This window comes from Parasteatoda tepidariorum, chromosome 4 (assembly GCF_982258835.1).
Source record: "Parasteatoda tepidariorum strain Cologne lab strain chromosome 4, Ptep-v5.0, whole genome shotgun sequence".
Lineage (NCBI taxonomy): Eukaryota > Metazoa > Arthropoda > Arachnida > Araneae > Theridiidae > Parasteatoda > Parasteatoda tepidariorum.
The window spans coordinates 60692728-60720521 of NC_141758.1; the positions used below are offsets into that span (position 1 = coordinate 60692728).

General features: G+C 27.2%; 2 protein-coding genes across 2 annotated transcripts in view; both read right to left on the reverse strand.

Annotated features, from left to right (window-relative positions):
* Positions 1-312: 312 nt before the first annotated feature.
* On the reverse strand, positions 313-21514 carry LOC107450846 (uncharacterized). Its single transcript, XM_016066759.4, has 9 exons — positions 21294-21514; positions 11766-11918; positions 10317-10400; positions 6658-6821; positions 5644-5695; positions 4984-5064; positions 3793-3897; positions 2516-2653; positions 313-501 (listed from the first exon to the last, which is right to left on the reverse strand). Exons 1-9 carry the CDS (start codon positions 21343-21345, stop codon positions 455-457), a joined length of 876 nt encoding a protein of 291 aa, XP_015922245.1. The 5' UTR covers positions 21346-21514; the 3' UTR covers positions 313-454.
* Positions 21515-27020: 5506 nt separating this feature from the next.
* LOC107450844 (mitotic spindle assembly checkpoint protein MAD1) overlaps positions 27021-27794 on the reverse strand; it is a 28059-nt gene continuing 27285 nt past the window's right edge. The window contains exon 16 of the mRNA XM_016066757.4: positions 27021-27286. Within this exon, the coding sequence (XP_015922243.1) occupies positions 27128-27286 (159 nt within the window). The 3' untranslated portion in view covers positions 27021-27127. The remainder of the gene's footprint in view (positions 27287-27794) is intronic.

Here is a 27794-nt window from a genome sequence, read left to right on the forward strand (position 1 = left end):
AATAATCAAAATAACTCGTTTAAAATACTATAGTTTTTACTATTGAAGCAAATTGTGAATTAAACGATTTCAAATATAATTCGACAATACATTTTTAAATTTAAGTTTCTTACAAATAGCTAATTTAAAATAAATTATGATTTCTTAAAGTTGCTAAATTACCTTTAGCAACTTTAAGATTAGCAACTTTAAGCGACAGGTAAAATGATAATTTTTTGTAATTGGCAACATAAAATTGCAATTAATTTGCAGAAATTTTAATTAGTAATTTGTACTTTTTTTTGCGGAAATGAAATACTTGTAAGACGCTAATAAATTAATAACACTGGTTTTACTTTTTATTATAAAAAATTACATAAAAGAAAAGTTTTACATAATCTACAATTCATTGTTAAGAAAATTTGAGGAAAATATATTTTGTTTCCATCATCTTGCTTCATCTCCTCTGTAAAATTCATCCTGATCTCACTAAGTTAACAATTCTCTGGAAAAATGATGTTTCTAAAAAAAAAAAAAAACTTTATCCGTATTAAAATGTAAAATTGAATGCACGGTTATAGTCTACTAATGTAAAAGTACTCACTATTAACAAACAATAAAATCTACCTTTTAAGGAATTTAAAATAATAATCACCATGAGACTCTCAACTAATCCGTATTTTGTGCTATTTCGGACACAGTTTTTTTTTTTTAATAAATAGATTTTTATTATTTTAAAACCTGACAAAGTGGTTGGATATTTTTGTTTCAAAACATTAGTACCTCTCCGATACAATCGTGGTATAATGATGAAATTCTGATAAACTTGGTTTCATAAAAACGAATAATATTTCTTAATAGATATGTTTAAGCTGACGTCACTTCATTTTCCTGTCCACTAGAAATCCATCAATGATCAATCAGTTAGAGATGCAGCCAATAGAAAGTCAAATTGTTTAATAAGAATAGTGCAGATGGAAATCGATTGAATTATAGTGGGACACTGATCCAGTTCAACATCTGACTTGGACATATTATGCTTATACGGTTATGAAAAAGAAAAAATGTAGCCATTTTGTTGGGAACTGGTTTTTTTTATTTTATTAAATGAAACAAAAGTAACTATGCTTTAAAGTAATTTTTGTAAAATAGTACGTAATGTGAAAAGTTTCTTTTATAATTTTTATACTAATCTTTGAAGGTAAGTTAATCAAATTAAAAAAATCTAGTTTCATACGAATAGATATTTAATTACATTAAATCCTGGTTCAACTCGCTTAATGGCAGTACATTAAATTCATATAAGTAAAGTAATGATTTTTTTTCTGAAGCTTTTCTTCTTATGCTTTTTTCTGATGCAATATGTTCTTCTTGGTGATTTTTTCTGTTTACCGTTTGCAACAGTGAGGATGCTCGAGATATAATATCAAGGCAAGAACACAACACTAAAGTATACCTCAGATTAAAGAAGTATTTTTAGTGTATGGATTTATGTGTGTTATATCTTGAGCTAGACAATTCTGCAATACAAGGTATAACATATTTTCAATTACGAATACTCAAACTTGTTCTTAAATAATATAATAAAAATCATAGAACTTTGCATAAAATTTTTTAAAAAAATGGAAAATAGCTATTTTTTAAAAAAAGGGGTGTTTTAAAAAACTTTGAACTGTCTAGTACTATACTTAATTTAATTAGTTTGAATTTAAATTATACTTAAAATACTTCTTGCTAAACAATTGTATTGGACATTTTTAGTTTCTTCCATTTTGTCTAGTCTCTTCAATTTTCTAGTGTTTTTTCTATTCTTTCAGTGTTATTCAGTTTTCTGGAAAAAATAGGTTTCTTTTGAGTAACTTGCAAACCATGTATATATGTTACATAAATTAACCCCACTACTCTTAGCTAACGCCACATTTGTGAGTACTCAATGCAACGGTAAATATCTAAAAAATATATAATGATTGTCGAAGTATAGTTTGCAAAGTAAAAAAACGGATCACCCTGAATGACCTTTGATCCAAAAATCGGATCATTATGTGAAGATCCGATCATTTGATCGAAAGTTATTCAGAGTGGTCCATTTTTCCTTCTTTTCTAAGCGCACTGTACATCTAAAACATGATGGGTGATGGAGATAAGTAGTTTGCATATTTTGAATCAGCATTATCTTAGAAAATGCATTGTCTACCTAGATATGGGCAATTTTTTGAAATTTGTTTATCAGTGTAACTGTCGTAAATTTTTGCTATTAGACGTACGTTAATCATAACATAGTTTGAAGAAATAGCTTATCAAAACCGAATGAATTTAATTACTGTATCTTTAAACAAAATAAAGTAAATGTAAAATGCTTGAACTAATTGTTTTCCAAATGCACACATTAATGTTCTAGAATTTTTGCAAATATTTGCTATCCAACATACGAGCATCATAACCTGTAGCATAAAAAAGCATTAATTAAAAAGTGACGCTATCTAATTTAATACTTATTCTCTGTACCTACTAAACTAAAAATAAAAAGTTCACATACCTCCATAAGTGGAATCGAAAGTGTAATTGGTCAGTCCTTGTCTCACATCACTGAATGGATCCCTGCAATTACTTGAAAAAGAATGATGAAGCCAGGCTGTTTGTAGAATCCTTTCATCTAATCCTTCATAGATATGTCCTAATAATATTATAAAAGAAATATTTGCAAATAAATGTAAATTATTTTAATTAGGAAAAATAATGAAATCATTTTTATAAATTGGTTAATATTATAATTGATAATTATATATGATGTTTCGCTCATTATGAAAAAAACTATTTTTATAAATATTATTTTATGACTTGTGTATATATTTTGTAAATATTGCAAATTTTATAAATTAAATAGAAACATATAAATAGAAATATACAAATAAACTAATGCAAAATATATTTTTAAAATTATAATTTTAAAAATATATTTTGCATTATTTGTAAAATATATTTTTAAAATTATCATTTAACAAAAAGGCTTTATTTTAAAATTATATTACTAATAAAGTTTTTAAACAAAGATCGTGATATATCAGCATGCATATTGTATTTATGTTTTAAAAAAATATTGGGTAAAAGAAACTAGAATAGGATGCAATTTTCTATTTCATGACACAGTTTTTTTTAAAGAAATAATAGTGACATTTACTCTCTCCAATAAAAAATATTACCTTTTTAGCAACAGTGACACTTCAACTATTGACATAAAAAATTCAACTGTCTATAAAAAAGTAAATAGTTTTTTTTCCAGGGTAGTTGAAATTTTAAGCTGATTAAAAGTTAAATGTTTTCATTGAAATTTTAAGGATTTCAATATTTTCTTGAAAAATATTTAAAAATTGTAATTTTTCTCTTGAAAATTTCAAAACTGACACCTGCATTGCAATAAATGAAGACAACTGGGAGCAGTTTACTCCCATAAATGATGATTCGGAGAAAAAATGATTTTGCATGATATATCAATGTAGGTTTAGAACTTTAGATAGGGTTGCAACTGAAAGAAAAAAATAAACTCTTTCTAAAGATTACTATTTCTTAACATAAAATGTTCTCAATTTCAACACTACATAAAAGAAACGAAAATATAGTGTATTTTCAAAAGTCCAGGAAATTAAAGATTACAAAATGTATTGAGTGAAAAGTAAAGAAGAGAGTGGTGTAAGAACAAATGTGAAGTAAATTCAAAATCTGATCACAAGATACTACAATGTATACTTTCATACTTGTAGTTTCAGTGAAGCTGTCTGCAAATAAACCTCAATTAAAAAACAAGAAATTATTTACCTGCCCAGCCTTTAACAGTTCTTTCAGACCCTGAAGTGATCCCTAAAGCAGTGAATGTCAGTCCACCGTCACTTCTTCCAGCAACAGAATTATTCTTATGATCGCCTATGAAAGAAAAATCAGCTCTTTGTTATATACTCAATAAATTAGAATCAACATAATATTAACTTTGTTAGTATAAATAGCACAAAAATCGTCAAAACTGGTACATCAAAAGAGATTTTCAAAAATTCTGACCAGGGATAAACAGTTAAGTACCTTCCACTTAGTAAGGGGTAAAAATTAACATGAGCCCCTATATTGGTCTTGGAGGAGGGAAATAAGACAACTTAAATTTTGCTATCTAGACAAATGAAGTATTGCTTATGAAATATTGTATAATTAGCAATATTGAAATATTATATTTCTACGATGAATCAAATGATAAAAAATGCGAAACAATGCGATAAGTACATAAAGATTTAAAATAATTTTGAGTATAAAAAGTTCAATGTCTGACTTATACTTATTTATGCATCAGATATTACTTTCTAGACAATTAAATTATTGTTATCAATTAAATTCGCCATATCTCGAGAACTTTTTAAATAAATCTAAAAATAAAATTCATTTATTCAAAGATAATTAAACGCAAGCAATTACTTTTAGTAAATACTCATTATTTTTTTTATAATATTTAAATTGTATTGTATTTATTGTTATTATATTTTTAAAAAAAATGTCGAAAAAACATTGAATTGTAAGATATACAATTATTTACATTATTTTACAGACTAATTCTAATTTTGTGCTACACCGGTTAAATAGTTCCAGAGAAATTTAATTTTAAAAATACGGCTTTTTAAAAATTCAAATTCTCTGGTTTATTCCACAAAAAAAATAAATAAAAATGTTTGTGTGCCTGGTTTCGTAACTTAAAATATCGTCTGCACTAATTAATTAGCAAATTTTAGGTAACCCTTTCGAATCATTAAGATTCAGTCCTTAAGAGTGAAGATCCGATCTTTAGATAAAAAAATTATTGAAAGTTGTTAGTTTTTTTTTTTCGTCGTTCCATTGTACGTATGTAATAATTATTAGACAAATATCGGTGATTTAATTATTTTTGACCATAAAAGTGTTCTTAGTGCTACAATAAAAAAGTTGTTAGCAGTTTTCATAAGAAAAATAAATCATATTTTAATTTATTACCCAGAAATGCTCCACTTTCATGGCAGTCCTCAAAACCAATTGCATCTCCATTTTCAGCTACCCACTTGCCACTCGACGCAGCTGAAAGTAGTTAGTTTAAAACATTTTATATTTTTGTTTTTTTGAAGAAAACAAATTTTTTGAACAAGGATAAAATTCATAAAGAAATGCAAAATAAATAATACATAAAAATTTTTTCTATTAAAATTTTCATCTTTATATTTAATTAACATTTTATGTTGCAACTTTCATCAAACTAATTTTTATGAAAAATAAATTACCCATTTCATGTTCCTTTGCATGTGGAAATGCATAATTTGTTTATATTTTTTCTTATGTAGATAATGTTGTATATGTAATCTTCTGTAACGTTAAGAATCAGGTAAAATGGTATGTATTTTTTATTTTTTTATTTTATTTAAACGACTTAAAACTCCTCATGCACCACAAAGTAAATGGTATGCATTAAAAATACCATTATGGAGAAAGAAAAGTATCTACTATTGTAATTTAAAATGGTTTTCCTATTGAAATCTTCGAAATCGTGCTATCATTGCGTATGTGCATGCAATACATACCATACGTACACAAGAACAACATACGAACACGTCAGAGACAGAAATAAGATTTATTTCTAAAATCAAACATTCCTAGTATTACCTTTTATATTCTTTTCACATCTTTGAGATCTTTCATCTTTCGGTAAAGGACCCTAAATAATAAAAAGAGAAGTTATAAATTTTTGAAAATTAATTCAAATATACTCTAATAGGTATAGAAACCTAAGACAAAAGTTTGAATCTAACATCGCGCGTTTGTGACACTAAGCCCCTATTTGGGCTACAATGTTTAGGAAGAAAGAAATTCCATCGCTTTTTTATATATTCTAATGTAACAGTGGAAACTATTTATGTATTTTTCTGTTATTTAACCGTTTACTAATGTTAGAAAATTTTTCTAAAAAACCAGTATACATGAAATCGTTTGTACAAAAAATTATATTTTGCTTGTTTTGTTTCGAACATAAAAGTTTTTTTAAATTTTTAATGATTTGGTAAAGGACCATAAATTATAAAAAGGAAGTCATAACATTTTTAAGCACTATTTAAAACATTTTTAAAGTTATCTAAAAAACTATAACCAATGTTTTAAACTAAAATCGTTTGTTTAAATGTTTTTTGCACTCAGAAAACAATTATTTAAAACCATTATTTTTGGAATCACACACAAAAAAATTGTACTTTGTTTATAACTTTAAAATAATATTCTTGTACAAACCAAGACGTGTTTAAAATAAAATTAGCTATCAATTGTTATTGACAGTTGGATACCTGAAAGCGACGTCATTTGTGCTTAGATTCAGAATGGGGTTCGACGCAGATGCGTAACGTTGTTTACAGCTATCTAATTAAATCGCTATCCAATTCATTAAGCGTGATAATAAACCAAGCCTAATTTCTGTAACATTAAACCACCTAGCACAACCACGTGATTAGGCCCATGTGATTTAAATCACATGGTTGGGTCTAATCCCTTATTCTTTACAAGTTGCAAGTACCCAATTGTTTTTATAAGGGGTAAATCTTGATACGCAATTTTAGTATGCTTTATTTGAAGTTTAAGTTTGTACAGTATTCGAGAAAAAAAAGTAGAACGTGTGTTATTGCAATATACCAATCTCCTTAAATGAAAGGGAATATTCTCCTCTCCTGGAACTCGTTTGAACACGTCTTGATTGACACGAGTGGACATCCATCTATCTGGACTCTTTTGTATGTAGGATCTAAGAACCCAAGAAGTGAAAAGAACTTCTTCATCATCACAAACGAGACACTGACCTGTGATTAAATCATAATGAAGGAAATATTTAAATAAACCAATTGTTCAAAATTAATAAAAAATAATAAGAATAAAAGGAGTGAAAATAGCACAGACAGACTGTACAGGTGATATATGAGATATATTACATCAAAACATTCAGGTTGGCTGAAAGAACATAGACAGACTGTACAGGTTAAATGTATGAGATATATTACATCAAAAAATTCAGGTTGGCTGAAAGAACATAGACAGACTGTACAGGGTACATGTATGAGATATATTACATCAAAACATTCAGGTTGGCTGAAAGAACATAGACAGACTGTACAGGTTAAATGTATGAGATATATTACATCAAAAAATTCAGGTTGGCTGAAAGAACATAGACAGACTGTACAGGTTAAATGTATGAGATATATTACATCAAAAAATTCAGGTTGGCTGAAAGAACATAGACAGACTGTACAGGTTAAATGTATGAGATATATTACATCAAAACATTCAGGTTGGCTGAAAGAACATAGACAGACTGTACAGGTTAAATGTATGAGATATATTACATCAAAACATTCAGGTTGGCTGAAAGAACATAGACAGACTGTACAGGGTACATGTATGAGATATATTACATCAAAACATTCAGGTTGGCTGAAAGAACATAGACAGACTGTACAGGGTACATGTATGAGATATATTACATCAAAACATTCAGGTTGGCTGAAAGAACATAGACAGACTGTACAGGTTAAATGTATGAGATATATTACATCAAAAAATTCAGGTTGGCTGAAAGAACATAGACAGACTGTACAGGTTAAATGTATGAAATATATTACATAAAAACATTCAGGTTGGCTGAAAGAACAAATTAATACAAACCAGTCCTATAATGCCTGGCTTTGAAGTAACAATTTGAAATAATAAGTTAGAAACTTCGATCAGATATAATAAAACTTTTATGTATGTTAAAGTTTTAAATTTTTTTGCTGAAAACTCGTTACTTTTAAGCCTATGGGACCTTGCAAGTGACGTAGTGTGGGTATTTCTATCCTGATTGGTTGTTGAAACGTGACATTTGCTTACCTTAGCAACTGTGTTTTCCATTCCTTTTCGAGTAAGTCAAGCCCGTCAAATATTAGTTCTCTTATGTGACACATTCTATATTCTTACACAAAGATTTCAATTATTTTACTATATATTCCTTACTTAACACAAAGAAAGGTATGAAGCCATGTAGAACATAAACAAGCAAATTATGTATTGAAGTTGCCAGGTACACAAAGCAAGTATAGACCTCGATTACAATGAAATACATAAACAAATAATAAATATAAGTTAATTAAAGAACATAGACGAGAAAGAATTATGTTTCAACAAATTCGATGTGCGATACGGCATTGTATTTAATTAACTTCACGTTAATTAACAATTTAACTTATGTGGAATAACTTCGTTTAATTTTAACACACCACTTTGCTTATAAACAATCATCTGGCGCTGATCTCAAAGATCACATGTGTGGGTATACGTGATCTTCTTCTTAAAGTGCAAGAACCCAATTCCCCCAGATTTTAAATAACTTAAAATTTCTTATTTTTAATATAATTTATATTTTTATTTTTAAACTGCACTCTGATCAGCAATTGTTTGTTTTTTTTTTTTTTTTTTTTTTTTTTTTTTGTTAAAGGTTTTTTTTTCTCAAAATAATTCGACAAATCTAATTTTTAATTTTTTTGTAGATATAAAAAAGAAAAATGCGTTTAATTCGAAGTAAATAACTATTAAATTATATCAATAAAGCTAAATTTATTTCTACCTTGTTTAAATATTACGCTGCTCAATAATTTCAAGAAATATGTTGTTTTCGCTACTACCTATATTTAGCTTTGAAAAACATTGTTTAAGAATGTTTACTTCAAAATATATTTAACCTAAACTGTCTCAAGTCTTATCTTTTATTGACGCTATGTTTCATAACTTTCCAGGAATGCTCAATACACGCCAACAACTTTAATGATTATGAAACGAAATAAATGTTTAGAAATATTTTTTACTCCGATTATAATTTAAAAGAATCAAAGGTTGATTTAAAATTCATAACATAATGTATTTACCTTAATAAAATGTAATGTTGTTATAAAATTTCCTATTTCAAAAATGTTAAAAGAAATAAATAATAAAAGCTCACAATGAATGAATTTGAAATTTATCAAAATAAAAATGCTTTTGACAAAAAAATCATAGGATAATACTTTAATTTTCAACTCCAAACTTAAAATGAGGAGTATTTTGTATAAAAAACATAAATGGATAAAAAATTACTTAAATTTTTAAGTCATTATAATCAACTTTTTAGTTTTTCATATTTACAATTTATCGTAAAATTTTATTATCAAAAATTCTAATTTTGTTTTATTAAAACATATTTCATCTCCTTCATTTATTTTAAAAATTTAATTTTAATTAAAATTTGCTTGCTTAGCATGCCCCTAAATAAAATTTGGTTTCAGCTCTTCAAAATATTGATTGCTTGAACTATAATACGATATAAGTTTGCCGTAATCTTAGTAAGGTGTTAAATTTAACTACGATTCTGTTCTATTTACTCAACAGTATTGTGTCATAAAGCTAATAATGTTCAATTTAGCGTGTCTGAAATTTGCAGTAAATTTGAACAGTTCTATGTGATTCAACCATATCTTAAATTTGTAACATAAAATAGTTTCTTTGGCAATTTAAATTTGACTCAATAGTGAGTAATAATTATCTTTTCCTCCAACTGTATTTTTCAAAAGCTCTTTTTCTCGCTCAGAGCATAACATTATACAGCATAGATAACATTTTTTTTCACTCGAAGCATGAAGCGGATACCTACAAATGACGTCATCGTAGGTAAATCGTGGAATTAGCAGACTCAAAAGCCAATCAGGTTCGAACAACACGCGTGGCGTTTTACAAGTATCGAATTAAATTTGATTTAAATCTTATGGTTGGGCATAATCACTTCACATCTTTTCAAGTTGAAAAATAATTTAATTTGTTCTTAAAAAGAGGGGGGAAGGGAAAGAAAGCTACGGTACTAAAAAAGGAAGAAAATGATATCAGAAGATATTGGATTCTTAGCCATTTCACCGTCGCAAGTAAATGCTCCTATACTATTAGTTTATTTTTTAATTATTTTGTTTATTCAAAAAAAGTTTAAAAGGATTTTTAAAAAACAGTTGAATTAACCATTTTTTCATTGGTCTTGGTCACATTATTGTCTGTATCGACGAAATAGATTAAATACCAAATATTGTTAGATTCAACGATGCTACCATATCTAAACTATATAACAAGGAATGAAATAGCGTAATATGACGTGATTTGGTAATTTGCTTTGGAGATGTTGATTAGCTGCTTCCATAACAGGTATGCTAAGTTCACAAAGGTATGTGTTAACCGTAGTACAATTACTGTACTGTTAACTATTTAAATAAATCAATAACTTTACTAAGTTAAGAATGACTTACCTACCCAGGTCGTTAGAGATTTTCCGCGATTAAATAGAACAGTGAAAGACAGTAGTGATCCGTCGTCCAAAGATGTAAATGTTCCTACAATTAAATTCAAATCTTAAATAAAAATAACATTCAATATAGGGCAAAATTAAGAAATTTTGCTATTGGCCAGTGGTCAATTGAAGCATTTTAAACAGTCATTACTGTTTTAAAACTTGTGGCCACTTTTTCAAAAGTTCAAAATTTTAAACAATTCAAAAAATGTCGATATTATTAATGCAAAGCAATGGCTCCCAAATGGTGTTCTGCGGAACTCTTGCATTCCGTGGGAAGGTCACAGGGGTTCCGAGAGTTAAAACAACATTATCGGTTACAAAACCCTGGCATAAAATTTGTATACAACTAATTTTCCATTAGTTATTTAATATTGATCTGATAACTATTCTCAACGTTTATTTTTTATTTTTATTTAAACGAAAACCGCAATTTCAGTTCAGTCATGTTCAGTTTATGCATACAATAGAATCAAATTATGAACTCGCCTTGATGCTACTTCATGCCTGTACATTTAACTGCCTAACATAAAACCCATTTTCAAGACTAGTATTGTTAAAAATTCACAATGAAAAAATTTCATTCGTTATTCATTCTTTAAATATTTTCAAAATAATAAGTAGATTTTTTATTTATTGAATTTATTCCCAATTTATTTATTCTCAAAATTAAATTATGATTTCTGAATATACGAGAAATGTTGATATTAATAATGCAAAACATTTATCAAAATATGGTAAACATTACAACGTTCATTTCTAAAATGAAAAAGAATAATAGGAAATAGGCATGAAATAGAGAAATTTTGAGAGTAGAATAAAATCTTCATAATTTCATATTTAATTTTTAAAAATTATAAAATGCACATAGAAAGCCTTTTCGTCCACTGTCAGACAATTTTTTAATCGCCATTTTGTTGTATTTAGTCGCCCTATGGCCGATAGCAACCGTTAATTTTGCCCTATATCTTTCAAACTCTCAATATTAAAATATGATTTCTGAAAAAAAAGTTTTTATTTTTATTTTTCAAGATAAAATATATAAAAAATATATATAAAGTACACAAAGATATTATATATAAAAACACAATAAAACATATGTCTATACAAAGACATGCTAAACATTGTATAAAGAACGTTCAAATATTTAGCAATAGTTTATATACTAAACATCATTGATTTTAAATAAACACATACTGTTTAAATATAGTTCTAAATACTAATTATTACAAATTTTAATTTTAATGACTTTGACATTTACTTGCTAAGTCTAATTTTCTGTTTAGTTGCGATAACAGGGATGACATTTTCTTACAAATATAAGGAGCATACGTTTGCTTTTTAAAAGGGTGCACAATATTTTAATGCAAAAATCGTTTTAAAAAATTTAATTGCCCAAATATTTTACCTGTAATGTTGGAAGTAACTACTGCTGCATTGAGTTTACTCTCAACTGCTGTACTGTATTCTCCAGTGATTTTGCCGTTCGTTCTGTGAATGATAGTCATGTTAGATCCCAGTTGGTTGCGCCATAATCCAGATAAATCTTGACAATTAGAACCTATTCCCAATTTTTAAAAAAAAAATTATATTAGAAGGTTCTTTTACGAGTCTTGATAGTAACAATAAAAAACGTGAAAATTCAGTATTTACTAGATTATACGCAGTGATTGGAACTGGATCTCCTTCGGTTAATTGAAATATTCGGATTATAAGGATAACATTGTTTTTTTAATGTATTTCCATCAAAAATTCCGAAGTAAAAAATCCGAAATCTAAATAATAATAATGTAAAGGTGATGTACAAAGCGCAAAAAAGAACGAATCACCCCGAATAACTTTTAATATAATGATCGAATCTTCACGTTCTAGGACTCAATCTTTATGACTCGAAGAGGTGACCTTAAATATGCTAAATTATTAAGTGCAGACGATATTTTATGTTACGAAATCAGACACAAAAACGTACTTTCTCTGAATTAAAAAAACTTTTTTCCCAATGGATTTGGATTTCTGACCTCCAAAAAATAGGGGATATCCGCAATCTGGGAAATATGGTCCCAATAGTTTGGTCAGGAGAGCGCTCCTAAGTTTGGACACCTTAATGCTCATTTTATTTCTTGTGTACATTTTTCTACTATATTTTTGTGATATTATTTCCCTTTCACAGGACATTCGAACAAATAAGGCCTAGTGAACTTTAAAATTCCCATAATGTAAAAACTGTTAACACAGTTATTTTGCTGCATGCATTCTTCTCAGATAATTTGTTTTTCTCCAATGTTTTTCAATTTTAACATTTATATTTGAGTTCTGCAAGAAACTGTAGTTATTTTTTTCTTTTAGAGAAATTTTCAATCAGCGCAACTATAAACGATCTATCGCTTTTTTTCTAGAAATGTAATTTTTATAACTTAGCGAATGCATTAATTTGGTGCATAAAGTGTTAAAAATCACATTAATTATAACTTTAAAACTAAAATTATGCTACCGCTTGTTAATCAAGAACATTATTTCTCACACGATTCTGACTGATTAGCAAGTACAATCATTTTATGAAATGCTTTTTTACATGTCTATGTACACAATTTGTATGCCCGTGTGTTTCTCTGACTATTGGGATCATGCAAATGAATCTTTAGCACTTTAAAAAAAACATGTTGTTTAGAAAAAAAATTAATTTCATCCATGAAAAATTAAAAATGAGGGCAAGATTTTTCTCAGCTTCCTTGGTCCTCCGGATAGTGCCACCTTAGAATCTGTTCATATTTATTCTACAATTCTCATATGTTAAAAGCAAGCATTCTATTCAATCAAAGTTCATTTTTAGGTCAATCGAAAAAAAAAGTAAAAACATTATATAAATATCTAATTCGAATAAGCACTGTGGACAGACATGCAGTTACTTTTTAAAAGAAATCCAGTTGCAAATAGATAATTTTTGTCTTATCTGTCGTATTCAAGAACATAATATGACCTCAGACTTTTTGGCCCGCAAGATAACAGTAGAAATTTTCATCTTCGTAAGATGTATCATGAAAGAGTTACTTTAAACTAAAGCATCTACATCTTTTACATTTCCCTACCAAATTGAAATAATGAATTATTTTTATTGTTACCAATCTTCCTAACTTAATAAGCTTTATTATTCCGCTTTTGCTTTCACACGACAGACATGTCGTATTGAATTATAAACATTGTTATTACAGTATGAATTGTCATAAAGTCTTTTATTTTAATAACTTTTAATTAAAAAGAAATGCAGGGCAGAAATTTAGCTTCAACGATAAATTTTGTGTATGATGCTTATCGTTGCGCATAAAGAAATGAATTGTTCTATTTCTATCTTTAGCACCATATTATTAACTCATAAGACAGGCTAACTCCTGAGAGAGTTAAATCTTTTAGTCTGAATCTTTTTGAGCAAAGCTAACATATATTTGTATAGGTCATTCTCACAAAAACAATCATTTTCATGTCCCCAGTATATTTTATGTTTGTTTTACAACATATAAAAAAATTTTTTTAGGGAAAGTGTCTTTCAGAAAGAGGCTAGCAAAAGAATAAAAGTAAAATTATCAATTTTTATTTTTTATTTATTTTAGGTAATTAAAATATACCAATATGTCATTCCCTCACTTGTCCCCACTGTTAATTTAAAAAAAGAAAAAATTGTTTCTTAAATAAAAAAAAATAAAAAAATTACGAATTCGTGCTCTTTATTTCGGAATATTGAAATATAGAATTCAGAAAATCAATTTTAAATTTAATTTCTGATAAAAAATATTGCCACAGCACTATTTTAAACTTTGTCCCTAGTGTTTCGCATCATTCCCTCACAACAATGTTCTTATCACATACAATCTTCTTAGAATAAAAATATTTTAATAAAAACTTTAGCAGTTAACAACTGGCATCATAAAACAAAATTGCAGTATGTTTCCATCTTCAACTTAAAGAAACTTTGCTGTGGAATAAATTTGAATGAATCAAATCAGGTAAAATTTTTTACATTTGTCATTCCCTCATGTCGTTTTTTAAAGTAAAATAAAATATAACTTCATCGACAAAGAGGATAATTATATGTTGCTTTCTTGTATGAATATAATTGTATGTGATTGATTTCAGAAATCAATTAGGTCTAACTGTTATTTTTAAATTTTATTAAATTTGTCATTCCCTCACTATCATTCCCTCACTAATGTATAAAATGAGGGAATGATTCAAGATGAGTATATTATTAAATTTTTTTTTTTGGTTCCTGATTTTTCTTTTTTTAATAAAAATAGGTTATATAATAAAATTAATTGGTTTTTAGTGAAGCACTATGTTTGCAAGTGGGAACTAATTTTAAAACTTTAGCAAAGACTCACAGAAAAAAGAAGTTATTTCATAGACTTTTAAGTGGAAAAATTTTGAAAAAGTACAGAGCATTGTGCTTTGCAAAGCGATTTCTAAAATATAGAAAACATAAAGAATCGGCAAAATCAAAATTAAATAAAAATAACATAACTTATGAAACTTCGGAAAGCTTTGTTGCTTTTTTTTCAATCTGATGATGTATCCAGATTACTCTCAGGTAAAAAGGAATGCATCACAAGAAAAAAGATAAAGAAGCAAAAGAGAGTGCCTCTTGATACACTAAGAAATCTACATATAAAATATTTAAGTGAAAACCCAAATCGTCGAATCAGTTATCCTACTTTTTGTCGAATGCGTCCATTTTGGGTAAAACAACCAACAATTAACGATAGAGATATATGTAAGTGTATAGTACATGCTAATATGGAAATGATTATCGCAAAACTTTATGAGATTAATATTACTGAATATAAATCATCAACATGTTTAATAAAAGCAATAACTTGTGATTCCAGCTGTGAAAATTGTTTGTTCAGAAAATGTCCTAATTGTAAAGATAAAATTCCGATTTATAAAGAGTTTAATGATAAGGAAGTAATCAAGTACAAAAAGTGGGTATTAGAAAAAAATAAATATGTTGTTAAAAACCAAGAAAAGATTTCTAATAAACCAATTAAGATAGAATATAAAGTTAGTATATCCAATTTAATTAAAGAGCTAGAGGGCAACTTACCAAAATATATGGTCCATATTGCAAATAGAGTTCATCAGTATAAAACTATGAATGAACTGAAAAAACAATTATCAACAGATTCAATAATAGTACGCATTGATTTCAGCGAAAATTATAGTTGCAAATATAGTGAAGAGATTCAGCCAGTGCATTTTGGAAGTGGTAGGCAACAGGTAACTATACACACAGGAGTTTATTACGAAAAAGAAGGTGATAATGTAGTTTCCAACTCTTTTGCTACAATAAGTCTCTCACTTCGACATGATGCAACAGCAATATGGCCACATCTCAAACCAATTTTTAAGTGGATTTTGAGTACAAATGAAGTAAAACATGTTCATATGCTAAGTGATGGACCATCAGCCCAATATAGAAACAGAAAATGTTTCATCTGATCCTAATCTGATCTGTATCTCAACATATAAAACAGCTTACTCCTGGTATTCTAAACTTTACTTGGAACTAGTATAATGAATCCGGACAAGGAAAAGGAGCTCCCACCGGAATTGGAGCTGTTATGAAAAGAACAGCAGATCGGAAAGTGACAGAAGGAAAAGATGTGCATAATTACAAAACACTTATTTCTGTATTAAAAGAAAATTGCTTAGTAACTTTATTTGAAGTTACAAATGAAGACATAAAAAATGTGATAAATTAATTGAGGCAGGAATAAAACCATTCACTATGAAAGTTCATCAAGTTGCATACAGTTCAAGGAATAACATATTAAATTTTCGCTCTCTTTCGTGTTTTGCATGTGATGCATCAATTTTGTGTGAACATTACAATTTGGGAACTGCATATGAGTATGAGTCTAAAATCTCTGTTCCATTATGCGCTAGCAAAAACCAAAATATAGAGGAATACAAAATAGGAGATTGGGTACTAGTTGAGTATAAAAAAATTTTATACCCCGGAGAAGTAAAGATCTTACATTCAAAAAATTTAGCAATTGATATAATGGTTCCCACAAATGTAGGAAAATACAAATGGTCCTTTCCAAAAGACATACATAGCTACACAAAAACAGACATCAAAAGAAGAATTCTACCACCCATTCCATGCGACAATCGTGAAAGCCAATTTTAATTCCCAAACCTGTAAAAACTATTAAATATATAAAACTAAACTATAATAAATATTAGTACTTAGTATGTTATCATTTTCAAACTTGAGGTAGCTGTAACTTAGAGAAAAACATGTATTAAAATAAAATATCATTCCCTCATTATTAGTATCATTCCCTCACATTTTAAATAGTGAAATTAATTAATTTATTTAAATAGTAAGTTTACTTTAAAGAAAGGATATATATAGTTTCTTTATAATGCCATTACATATTTCTATTAATATAAAAAGTTTCAGAGCTTTTTATTCACTTTACTTTTTTGGGATTTTATGATCAGAAAAATGACAGTTTTCGTGAGAATGACCCTTATAGACTTGAGCAAAAGGCTTACTTCGCTAATTCAATTCAAAGCTACTTAAATATAATGCATGATCTGTCAAGAACCGCTAGTAAGTCGTGGTCAATCCATGCCACGAAGTAATTAATATTCTAATCTATATAATGTATGAGTTGGGATCATAAACAGGGTCGTCTCTTAGCTATAAAGTGTTTTGATGTATCATATTTCACTTAAAATCAAATTTTTAAAATGCTAAGATAGAAAACGATTTCAAAAATTAGTCGAGAAATAAATCATTTCCTTAAAACAAAAATTATTATTTTTCTCTCATTAAAATGTTATTTCAATAAAATAAAATGCATCATGGCACGTTTTCAGCAACAAATTCATTTACATATTCATATTAGTTTGAATTAAATTTATCAAAATTTAAGAAATCCTATTTCACTCTACTTTTTTTCAAACAAAATGTAAATGCAGAGTTTTTTGTTCTTAAACATGGACGAAAACGAAATCTAATTCAAAAACTTCATCAGAATTTAATCAAAAACCTCATCAAAAAAGGAGATGTTGGCACGGCCTTGTGTTTTTCTAAACCCAGCCTTAGTGTCAATGACCATTTTTTCAAAACATTAAAAATTTTGAGAATATTAATAAGCAATCAACGGTTTAATCTGGCAGTTCAGCAACAAAATGTCTGTTGGTTTCAAGTATCAAGGATACTTGGGCGTTTGTTTTAGCTGACCGCTGTAACATTACCTTGTCATATCAATTGACCTTGATGTGGAATATTCCCACATTCTCTTCCATGAATAATCAAGGTAGATATTTCACTTATTTTTTCAATGGTAGATTCGTGGTCACGATTTAATTTCAACCTGTGTCCCCAACAATTTTTTCTGTGTTTTTTTTTACAATATTTGATTAAAAGAATAATTAATTTTAGTCTGTAAATTAACACCAACCAAATTGTAATGGAAATTTTCAACTGCTTTCACATTTAAAAATTTATTTCATTTTTTTTTATTAATCGCAGGTTTATAAAAAGTTGCTTAAAAATATTTTGAAATGAAAATTCAAGAACATTACAGTTAATTTATTTTAAAATAAACTTTTATGTTATATGATCTCTTTTCCTCATTGTTATATTTTTTCTTCTGTATAGTTGATATTATTATATATTATTATTTTTATTATTATTTTTTTTAAATATAACAGTTCGGAATTCTTCAGTTCTGAATGATTTTTAACACTTCAAAGAATTTAATTTTATTAAAATGTATTAGAAGGTAGAAGAAGGTATTAGGTGGTAGAAGAAAAAAAATAATTAAGATTAAAAAAAGAATTATAATTATTTAAAAGGATTTAATTTTATGCAAATATTTTTCTACGTTGACTGATAAAAAGATTAATGTCTGAAACACTATTATTTTTGTTAAAATTACCATAATTCCCGTCAACATGCCTAGGTACTCGGGCATGTGGCCCTTCATTCAAAAAGGCGTTGTACATATAAATTACAATAAAATATTTTTTTCTTTCATAAGATATTTTTTTAATTCCCTTTACAGATAACAACAATCCTTAACTAAACTTTTAATATAATTATTGTAAGATAGTGAGTTACTTCCAAGTATTATTAAGATGAATTTCATTTTAATGTGGCAAGTTGGTAAGTGTATGCAAAGTTCCAATTTATTACTTTCCTAAATTGCTCCTTTCCCTAGCAATTATTAATTTCCTATTAATTATAATTTAAATAATTAAAATTAAAGAAATTTGAATTAAAATACATAAATTAAAATAAATCAAGGTAAAATGAATATTTATAAATACCCGACTGTATCTTTATGGTGTTTTTGTTTGATATTATAGTTTTAAAAACATTAAGTTAAGTCTAAGATAAGACGAATCAAATTTTTTGTTAGCTTCTTGCAGGATCTGTCCCAAATAGAAATTTTGATGTTTTTTTCGACAAAATCAAATAAGGAAAACACAAAACTAAAATAAATTAAAAACAAATAAATAGAGAATTAAAAAAAATAAAAAATAAATTAAAAAAAACCCTGTTTTTCAAGAGGATTAAAAAAAGTTTAATCATTTTATTATTGCCACACACAAAACGAAGAACATGGGGTGCATCGTTTTTGCAATATGCTTCTAGCACCACTTACATTTCTTCCTGTCCTATGCATATGTGATACGATCCCATCTTTTCGTTTCAAGTGTCACAAAAAAATTGTTTTTTCAATTTTTAGCCCACTTAAAAAACGCAGTTTTTAAAAACTATTTTTATTTTTGCATATGGGACAATCAAACAATAATTTCCTCCTTAAAAAAATACCCGAGAAGAATTATATATAATGTTATTAATTATGAGTAAAACATAGGTAGTCATAACAAATAAATATAATTTTTTTGTAAGAGTAATGTCAAAACAGTAAGATTTTGTTTGTTTTAATTTCAATTTCCATATGTGTTCACCATTAAAAAAAAGAACTTTCACCAATTCAAGAAATTACCTTGCTTTCTAAAAATTTCAATTAAAAAAATGCAGATCATTGCCATGTACAAATCAGTAGGCATCTCATTGCCGGAGACTAGTTTTCAAAATAATAGGAATAACACATTTTGATTGGTTCTCATAGTGTAGTTAAAAATAAATTTATGAGATACGATAAAAAGGCTTACAATTTTATAAATATACCCTTAATTTGTTTCAATATTACGGAAAAAAGAAAGAAGTAAAAATTTGCGATATATAGGATCTTTAAGTATAGAAGAAGAGAAAATTCCTGTAGTCGAACTAGGAAAATAAATTTAATTAAAATACAAAAGGATTCGATTGAAATAGTTTGTTGCTATAAAATTATTACTTTGTTTTAACTTGAACAACTAACGCAGTCAGGCTAAAAAAAACCTCTTGTTTTTCATTAGAAACAGCATGAAATTGAAATCATTTTGCATCATCAACAAATGGGGGAATGAATAAACACGTTTTAAATTTTTGGAATTTGAAAATACAATTTCCGTGACACAAGTTTTGAGGTCAGACAATATTGTTGCAAATAATTGTAGACACAGTCGTATTTTTTTCTTATTGTTAATGTAATTCATTGAATAAAATGATAATTATTTATTTATTTCATACCATAAATGCGATAATAAGGTACAATAAGGAATGAATTAGTTAACTAGTTTCAACAACTTTTTTTTTAAATATTAATATAAAATTTTAAAACACTAGTTTATTTGTTTATTCTATGTAAAAACTAATAAAACTATCAAGAACAATTATCATTATTATTTTTTTTTTATATACGGCCATTTTTAGGTAAAAATAAGGCCTTTTTTTTCATGTACGCTAAACGCTGCAAAAAAAATTTCTATCATCTGAAACAAAAATCCCATAAGGATTTTACCTATATGGTTTTCAACTATATTTTAAATTATTATCAGAAAATCAAGTGCATATACTACTGAGTTAGGGATCAATGTAATTTAAAAAGTAAATGTTTAAAAATTCTGTACTTGTCTTTGCGAAAAAGCATGCATAAAAAATGAAAATCTACTTTTTTCTCTTAGTCTGTAGTTCAAAACATTTGTACTGTAATAATAAACACTCATAAAAAATTGTAGACAATTATTTAAAAAGAAGAAAAGCATGAGATGTCATGTTTAAGGTGGTGTTAAATGTGGAAAAAAAAACTATTTTTGAAACAAACGTATTTAAAGACTTAAAATCACTGTAATCACTTTGCACAAAACTCTTATAACTTTGTAAATAATCAGAGTAAGAACAAAAGTAAAGTATTTTTAGAAAGCTGAGAGCACGAGAATTCTAAATTAATAATAAACTCAATTTCGAAAATTTTGCCCCAAATCATGTTTTTCCATTAGTCAGGAGTAATAATAATAATTATATAAATATTTATAAATCAATATTTTTTTACATAATTTTATAAATTTTATGTTAGAATATAAAAATTTTAGTATCTTAAAAATTAAATATCAAAATAATGATGTTTTTTAATGCATTTTAAAGAGATTATATTAATCCTAATTATGTTTACAAGAAAAGCATCAAAAGTATTTTTGCTTTCATTCTATTAGTAAAATTTGGCAGAGTTAAATTAACAATTTAATGAATAAACTATGAAACTAAGAACTCTATTTGTTCAAAAACAATAATAATAACATTTTAGTTGCAAACGAATTTTATTGTTCATCAATTTCGAGAGAATAATTCCCTATATACTATATCTTAGTGAAAAATAGCAAGCATTTTTTAAAATAAATGCTATTGTTCTTAAATGCTCATTTATTATTATAAAAATAACGCTTCCGATTATTTTAAACATTTTTTGTCATTTTTTTGAGTCAGTAACCACTAAATAATAAAAAAAGAATATGTCTCTTGATTATTACTTACACAAGGCAACTCCTAAACTACCAAGAAAAACCAATAAACTAATATAACTCATTTTTCACGTATGAATGGAACGATAAATTACTAGTAAATGGTCGAACTGGGTGATGGCCACTAATAAATCTAACTTCCCGAGTAGATAAATTTCGATTATTATCTGTCTCCGAGTTCAGAGTTCAACTTAGCCACCATCCTTTGCAGACGACCTCGATTAATACGTATGTAGCTATCAAGTTAAAAGAACATATTGTAAATGTAGATTACATTCGAATTTATTCAAACGTTATTATTGTATCACGTTTAACCATTTCCTTTAAAAATGTACTTTAATAAGTTAAGTGTTGCGCTTCTACGGTTATAGGTACTTTATGTTAACATTTTAGAAAACTATAACTAAAAGAGAAAATATAGGAAATATTCTCCATTTTTCGGAAAGAAATGTGTAAAAATTAATTTTCATGTTTTGAACGATTGCACAACAGATGTCTTGATCGATCTTATTTTATTCTAAAACAAAGTTTAAATCGAAAAAAATTAGAAAACGATTATGAAATTCGGACTTAGAATAGGTTGTTCAAAATCAGAACTGGGACGTGGTGAAATATTGATCCATCGTATAATATAGATATTATTTAATAGTGTTAAAACGATTTCTTAGAATATATTCTTATAAATGCAGGAATGTTCGTTAATGAAACATCATAGAATATCGAGATATAAATAAATAAATATCGAGAATAAGAAAATTATTAATAATGATAAAGTCGAGATACAGAATATGATAATTAAAGACCATAGGAGAAGAACGGTGTTTATGACCATTTTTCACGAAAATAACGATTGAATGTGAATCACCATCTGTTGGATTTTAAGGATTATAAAGTTTTGAAAAATCAATAACTTGAAAAGCCAGATCAGATCATCCCGAGAGTTATTACGCAGTGCAGATGGATCGGTTTTTCTCCGAATCAGACACACACTCACACAGCTTTTATGGGCTTAAACCATTCTTCCCGCAAGGTTTTCTATAATTGAATAAAATTTTATTGTTATCATCATCCTCAACGAAATTTATAGTACACGAATATACCGCGTTACTGCTAGCTATCTTTTCATATTTATCGACAACGAATAATATAATATAGACGACGAAGCTGTCCCAAGTACGGAGTCTAAATCACTTGGCAAATCTATTATTATATTTTCATAAATATAAATTAGTTTTTTAAAAGTATGTATAAATTTGTAAAAAAGTGTTAGTTCTTCCATTGAGTTGCAAAAATACAGTCCAATGATAAAAATAATGCAAATAAGTTTAATTGAGAAAAAAAAATTGAATTACATCTTATTTTCTGTATAAATATCGCGACATTAGTTTCACTTAACACTTTTCAAAAAAAAAAAAAAAAAAAAAAATTCACATTATTTAAACAAAAAAATCGAAATATTCATAATTAAATTGCAACTTTTTCAGTTAAAGATGGATACCTAAAAAAATTGGATAAATTATGGCTTCCTGACATTATGAAATCATGCGGGTAAAAAGGAATAGGGTTGGGTGTAGAGTTGAGTATGACATAGCCAGAAGCACTGAGCACACTTGAACAGTGCTACTAACTATGTCTGGTGCCAAAATAAAAAAAATAGTGTATGGAAAAGCAAATTAAAATAAAGATGAGGGTGACTTACGATAATAGAATCCCTAATTAAAACAGGAAGATAAAATCCCTAAGGGTCATGTTCAAAACCGTATTTTAAATGCTGTTTTGTTAAATGTCTTGAAACGTTTATTGCTTTTCAAATTATAAAGATTTGAAAGTAAAAAAAAAATAAAATCAAATTTCAGAAAATTTAAGAACAACCCTGTTACAATTTCAAAAAATCAAAATATTGCAGTTTTTGATAGTTTATCCTTTTACGATTATTTTAAAAAATAATGGATTGATTTTCGCAAAAATATGAAAGTTACGGCATAATATGATCACGGTGCAGGACGCACTACGAAATGTACAAGCGAACTTTGAGGTATCATATTAAGTGTTTTCTTGAAATATTATAAAAAAATTATGTAAGAAAAAGAATTATTGCCAGTTCAATATGAATAGTTGAAATTGCAACTTATTTAGCTGTTGTCATTTTTGATGAAGGTTGCATATGGCTATTGACACTTTTGGAACAATTAGAAATAAATGTAGGCCCAGCAGTCAAGGAATATGAATATGATGAAATTAAAATGACAGCAGAATTTTAGTAGCTACTTAAAAACATATGAGGCGTCACACAATAATAGATCTATCTACAAGAAAAATGGCTAGATTAGAGCTTGAAACCGCTGAAAATGGTGGAGAAGAAGCATCTTATGGATATGCTATTAATGTATTAAAGTTGCTAAACTTTTATGCATCTACATACAAAATTAATCCCAGAACTTTAAATGCGACTTACTCGAAACTATATTTCTCTTACTTGCTGAATCTCTGCCAATTTTCAACAGATTTACATGAATGATTACATTTACATGAATGACACCATGTTCACAATGAATATCCTTTTGTTGCTCATAGAGATTTTTAAATCAGATAAACTGATTCGAGTAATAAATGAAAATGTAGCTTATTATAGGTCATATTTTGAATTTTATTTTCAAAACACTTGCCATTATGTGAAAATTAAAAAAAAATAAATAAATCCTCACGCAACGAAAACTGCATTCATGCAGATTAAAAATATGAGTTGCGGTCACCAAGATGGCGGCGTGTCGCCACTTAATCTAATAGATTAATTAATCTATCCAGAGCTTTACTCTAAATAACTTTTGATCTAATGATCGGATCTCCACGTTCTAGGACTCATCCTTAATGGTTCGAAGGAGATGACCTCAAATAAGCTAATTAATTAGTGCAAACGATATTTTATACGAAATGAGACACAAAAAAGTACTTTCTCTGAATAAACATACCTTTTTTTTGAACGGATATGTTTTTTTGACTGCCCAAAATACAATGGGTTGACGATATCTGGAAAATATGGTCCCAATAGTTTAGTCAGGAGAGCTGTTTCAAAGTTTGTATCCCTTAATATTAATTTCACTTTTTGTGTATTCCATCCTAACTCGAGAAATTTTTAAGCGAATTGTAAAATTTTTACACACAATTATAAAATTCGTTTAGCGAGGTAATTCCATACAAGAAATAAATTTCAGTAAATATTTATTATTTTATATAATAATAATTGCTAAAACTTTTAATTGTAAGGTTTACATTTTTTACATCATTTTAAAGTATGTAATTTTAAATGGCAAAATACAAATGTGAGCGAAATTGGTCGAATAGTTCCTAAGAAATCGCATTTTAAATATACGACTTCTTTAATACCACTAATCAGGGTTGGCAAGTTTTTGACACATGACGGTTTTTACCGGTTTATACGCTGGTTTTTACCGTCATGTCAAAAAACCCTCTGTCAAAAACCCATAGTTTTGATAAAACTGTGTTTTAATTTGAGTTTAACTGCTTATGATTTAAAATTAATTAATTTTTGGGCAATAAAATTAGAAAAAAAGTTGTTAAAAGATATTTAAGAACAGATTTTTGCATTTTCCCAACATGATTATATAAAATCATACTATTTGAAGTAAAATATTAGTATACTAAACAAAATTTTCAACATTTCCAAGCATCATTTTGTTTGACATATTACATTACTGAAGAATGTCAAGTCATTCCTGACTTGACATTGACTTGACCTGAGTTTGTTAGTAGTTACAAGTTTTGAAAGTTTTGTTTAGTTTATTTCTAATATTTAAGAAATGCCAAATTTTAAATTCTTTTTTTAGTTCTTGAATTTATTAATAGTTCCAAGTATTTTTGTTTGTTTGTTTATTTCTAACATTTAAGAAGTGCAAAATTTTGAATCCTTTGCAAATCAAGCTATAATGATTAAAGTTAAGTATCACTATTTTCAATAAGTATGTTGTTACAATATTTCTGTATGAATGAATATCCTTCTATAAGAATACGTGTATATAGTTGCAAAATCAATAGCAATCATTTACAAAGGCAATTAAGTGAAAATAATATATTGTCCGCTATATGAAATTAATTAAAGAAAACAGTAGTTTTTTGACGGTTTTTACCGGTAAAAACACGGTTTTTACCACTGTCATGTCAAAAACCAGTTTTTGACGGCAAAAACCCAACCCTGCCACTAATATTTTGGGAGTCATAAATCCAAATCCGAAAAAAAAGGTATGTTTATTCAGATAAAGTACGTTTTTGTGTCTGATTTCGTTGTTTAAAACATCGCTTGCACTAATTAACATATTTTAGGTCGATCATTAGATTAAAAGTTATTCACGGTGGTTCGTTTTTTATTTTTATTTTTTTTGGCTCACAGTACAATAATATAAAAAAAAATTATTAATTAGCTAAGTTTCTCACTATTATTGCAAAATTCATTGTGAAATCTTTCTTTCTTTACCGATTTCTACTAGGTTGTTCTTCCTTAATGCCAATAGTTTGCTCAAAACGGAGATAGTTTAAAACTTATAATATTGTAATAAAGTGTTTGGCAGTAATTTCAAAATTATTTGATTAAATAAAAGAAAATGTTCACAGTTATAATAATAACAAAACTTATTAAATAAAAGAATATTTTCACGCAAAATACATTTAATTTATTATTTATCCCTTAATTCCCCTTATTAAAATGTGATATATTAAAATTAATATTTTTATGTGATTCTTGAAAAAAAAATTATCAAGAAATTGCTATATATTTTATCATTTAGTTTGATGAATTTTGTTTAAATAATCTCATTGGTCTAACAGTGAAGAATAATTATGTTTTGTTAAAATAGTAATTAGAATAAATAAAAATCAAACTTATCGTACAAATTTTTTTTTTTTTTATCAGATCCTTTAAGCCAGTTGTTTTCCTCCTAACATTTAATCTCATATAAAATAAGAATAATTCCTGTATGGTCATCTGCCACAACTTTATGAATAACTACTAAAACTACATAGATTTATTTAAAAATTGTTAATATTTAATTTATATTATTACATAGGTCTTTTTTACCTTTTCATCTGATACTGTATGTAAAATTATATAAAACCTCTGTAAAAAGAGTTTATTTTTAAAATTTATAGTATATTTGTTATTTCCCTTTGAGTAGCTCCTTCATACAAATTATTTCCTTTCTGATTCTGTATAAATAATTGCAAGAACTTCTTAGTCCGAAATAGTAGAAAAAAAGAGGATTTCGTATTTCAGGATTTGTTATTGATATGAATTATTTTTTAGTGTTTCCACATTGATTTTGATCTTTTTTAGAAAATAAAAAAACATTACTTGTCATTTTTAATCATGAGGTTTGAAAAAATGTAAAAACGTATAATTAAATGCTCAAATTATTTTATACCACACCTAGAAAATCTATATTCCTTAGCATTTATAAAACTATAAATAAATGGCATAAAAAACTTCTTTGTAATTTTAGCTGAATTACTCATTACAATGATGTTTTCTATCTCAATTGATACTGATTATGCTTTTTTGCAATAATAAAAAAATAGTTTTAAACTAAATATTAAAGAATTTATTTGTTGTATATAACTTGATAATTTAATTTTATATAACTTGTAGAATACAATATTATTGCATGGATATTTAAAAGAGAACACTATTTTTTTACACACTAAGAAAATGGATAAAAATAAAACACAAAAATTTATTTATGTACAAGTTTATTATAAGAAAATACATTTAGTAAAAATATCCATAATTTGATTATGCAAAATATGATAACTTTTTCAAACATGCATTTGAACAATATTTCACTGCTCCAACATAAAAGTCTGTTGGTTAAACAACTCCATTGTGAGATTAGCTAAAAATGCAGGAAAGCTGTCAAATTTATGAAGATATAATTGCATTTGTTCTGTCAGCTGCTTTGAATACTCAGTTTCAATCAACAAGATACCTTGAGCATTAACCTAAAAAAATATTCAATTTTAAGGCTTGAAACAACATTTTGAAACCAGTTCGTCAAATCTTATTACCCATAATACTAAAACACAGTGCCAGTCATAAAAAATAAATTTTCAATATTTAATTTCATAGATCGTAAGAGAAATATTCTCATTTTGAATCTTCAAACTCAATCAACAGCATACTGTTTGTCTACGATAGGTACTCTGCCAGACATTCGTCTGGAGCTGTGGCAGTGACTATGGTAACGAGGCATGATTATTTCAAGTAGGATGTGAGGTCCCTCTTTAGGACTGGTTTCGGCGAAAGAAAAGGAGACCTCTTCAGCGAAGCCACCCTCTCTAAAATGCCCTCTTCTTGTGTTCATAGCACCAGACTGCCGCAGACTTAGTGGCGGTCAGAGTACCTATCTTAGACAAACAGTACATTGAGCACTAACCCAAAAAATTTATTGACTTAACCTCTTACCTGCCGAGTAAAATTTACGTGATTCACTCCCGAGTGCCACCGTTT